This window comes from Oxyura jamaicensis, unplaced genomic scaffold (genome assembly GCF_011077185.1).
Source record: "Oxyura jamaicensis isolate SHBP4307 breed ruddy duck unplaced genomic scaffold, BPBGC_Ojam_1.0 oxyUn_random_OJ66422, whole genome shotgun sequence".
Classification (NCBI taxonomy): Eukaryota; Metazoa; Chordata; class Aves; order Anseriformes; family Anatidae; genus Oxyura; species Oxyura jamaicensis.
Window position 1 is genome coordinate 1,634 of NW_023308158.1, and position 500 is coordinate 2,133.

Here is a 500-nt window from a genome sequence, read left to right on the forward strand (position 1 = left end):
CGCAGGGAACTCACTCTCCAGGATCGGGGCGCTGCGGTCGTTGATGGCCGTCACCTTCCGGAGCTTGGTCCCTTTGCAGATGTCCTGCAGGAGGGCCCCGCGGCCCCGCTGCTCCTCGCGGCTCAGTTTCGGCGGCTCCGTGTTCGCCTGGGGGGCCGGGGGGGGGGCTGCTGAGCACCGCGAGCCCCCTCCCCGGTCCGCCCCGGCCCCCCCCCCCAACCGGGGGCGGGGGGGGGGGGGGGGGGGGCGGGGGGGGGGGCAGGGGGGGGGGGAATGAAGGGCCGGGGGGGAAGCCCCTTACCTGGCTGAAGGGGGGGGGCGGGGGGGGGCCGGGCGGCGGCGGCGGCGGGGGGATCGGCATGGCTGCGGGACGGAGAGAGGGAGAGGTCGGGAGGGAACGCCGGGGGAGGACACACGGCCCCGGGACAGCGCCGCCAACGCCTCGGCCCCCCGGGGTTACGGCCGTGGGAGTTTCCCCCCCCCCCCCCCCCCCCCCCCCC

General features: G+C 79.4%; 1 protein-coding gene across 1 annotated transcript in view; it reads right to left on the reverse strand.

The window, feature by feature from the left end:
* WIPF2 (WAS/WASL interacting protein family member 2) overlaps window positions 1–361 on the reverse strand; it is a gene marked incomplete at its 3' end in the record, with an annotated part of 1,813 nt that extends 1,452 nt beyond the window's left edge. The window contains exons 1-2 of the mRNA XM_035313701.1: window positions 302–361; window positions 15–147 (exon numbers count right to left, since the gene is read on the reverse strand). Of these exons, the coding sequence (XP_035169592.1) occupies window positions 15–147; window positions 302–361 (193 nt within the window). The remainder of the gene's footprint in view (window positions 1–14; window positions 148–301) is intronic.
* Between the last annotated feature and the right edge of the window lie 139 nt (window positions 362–500).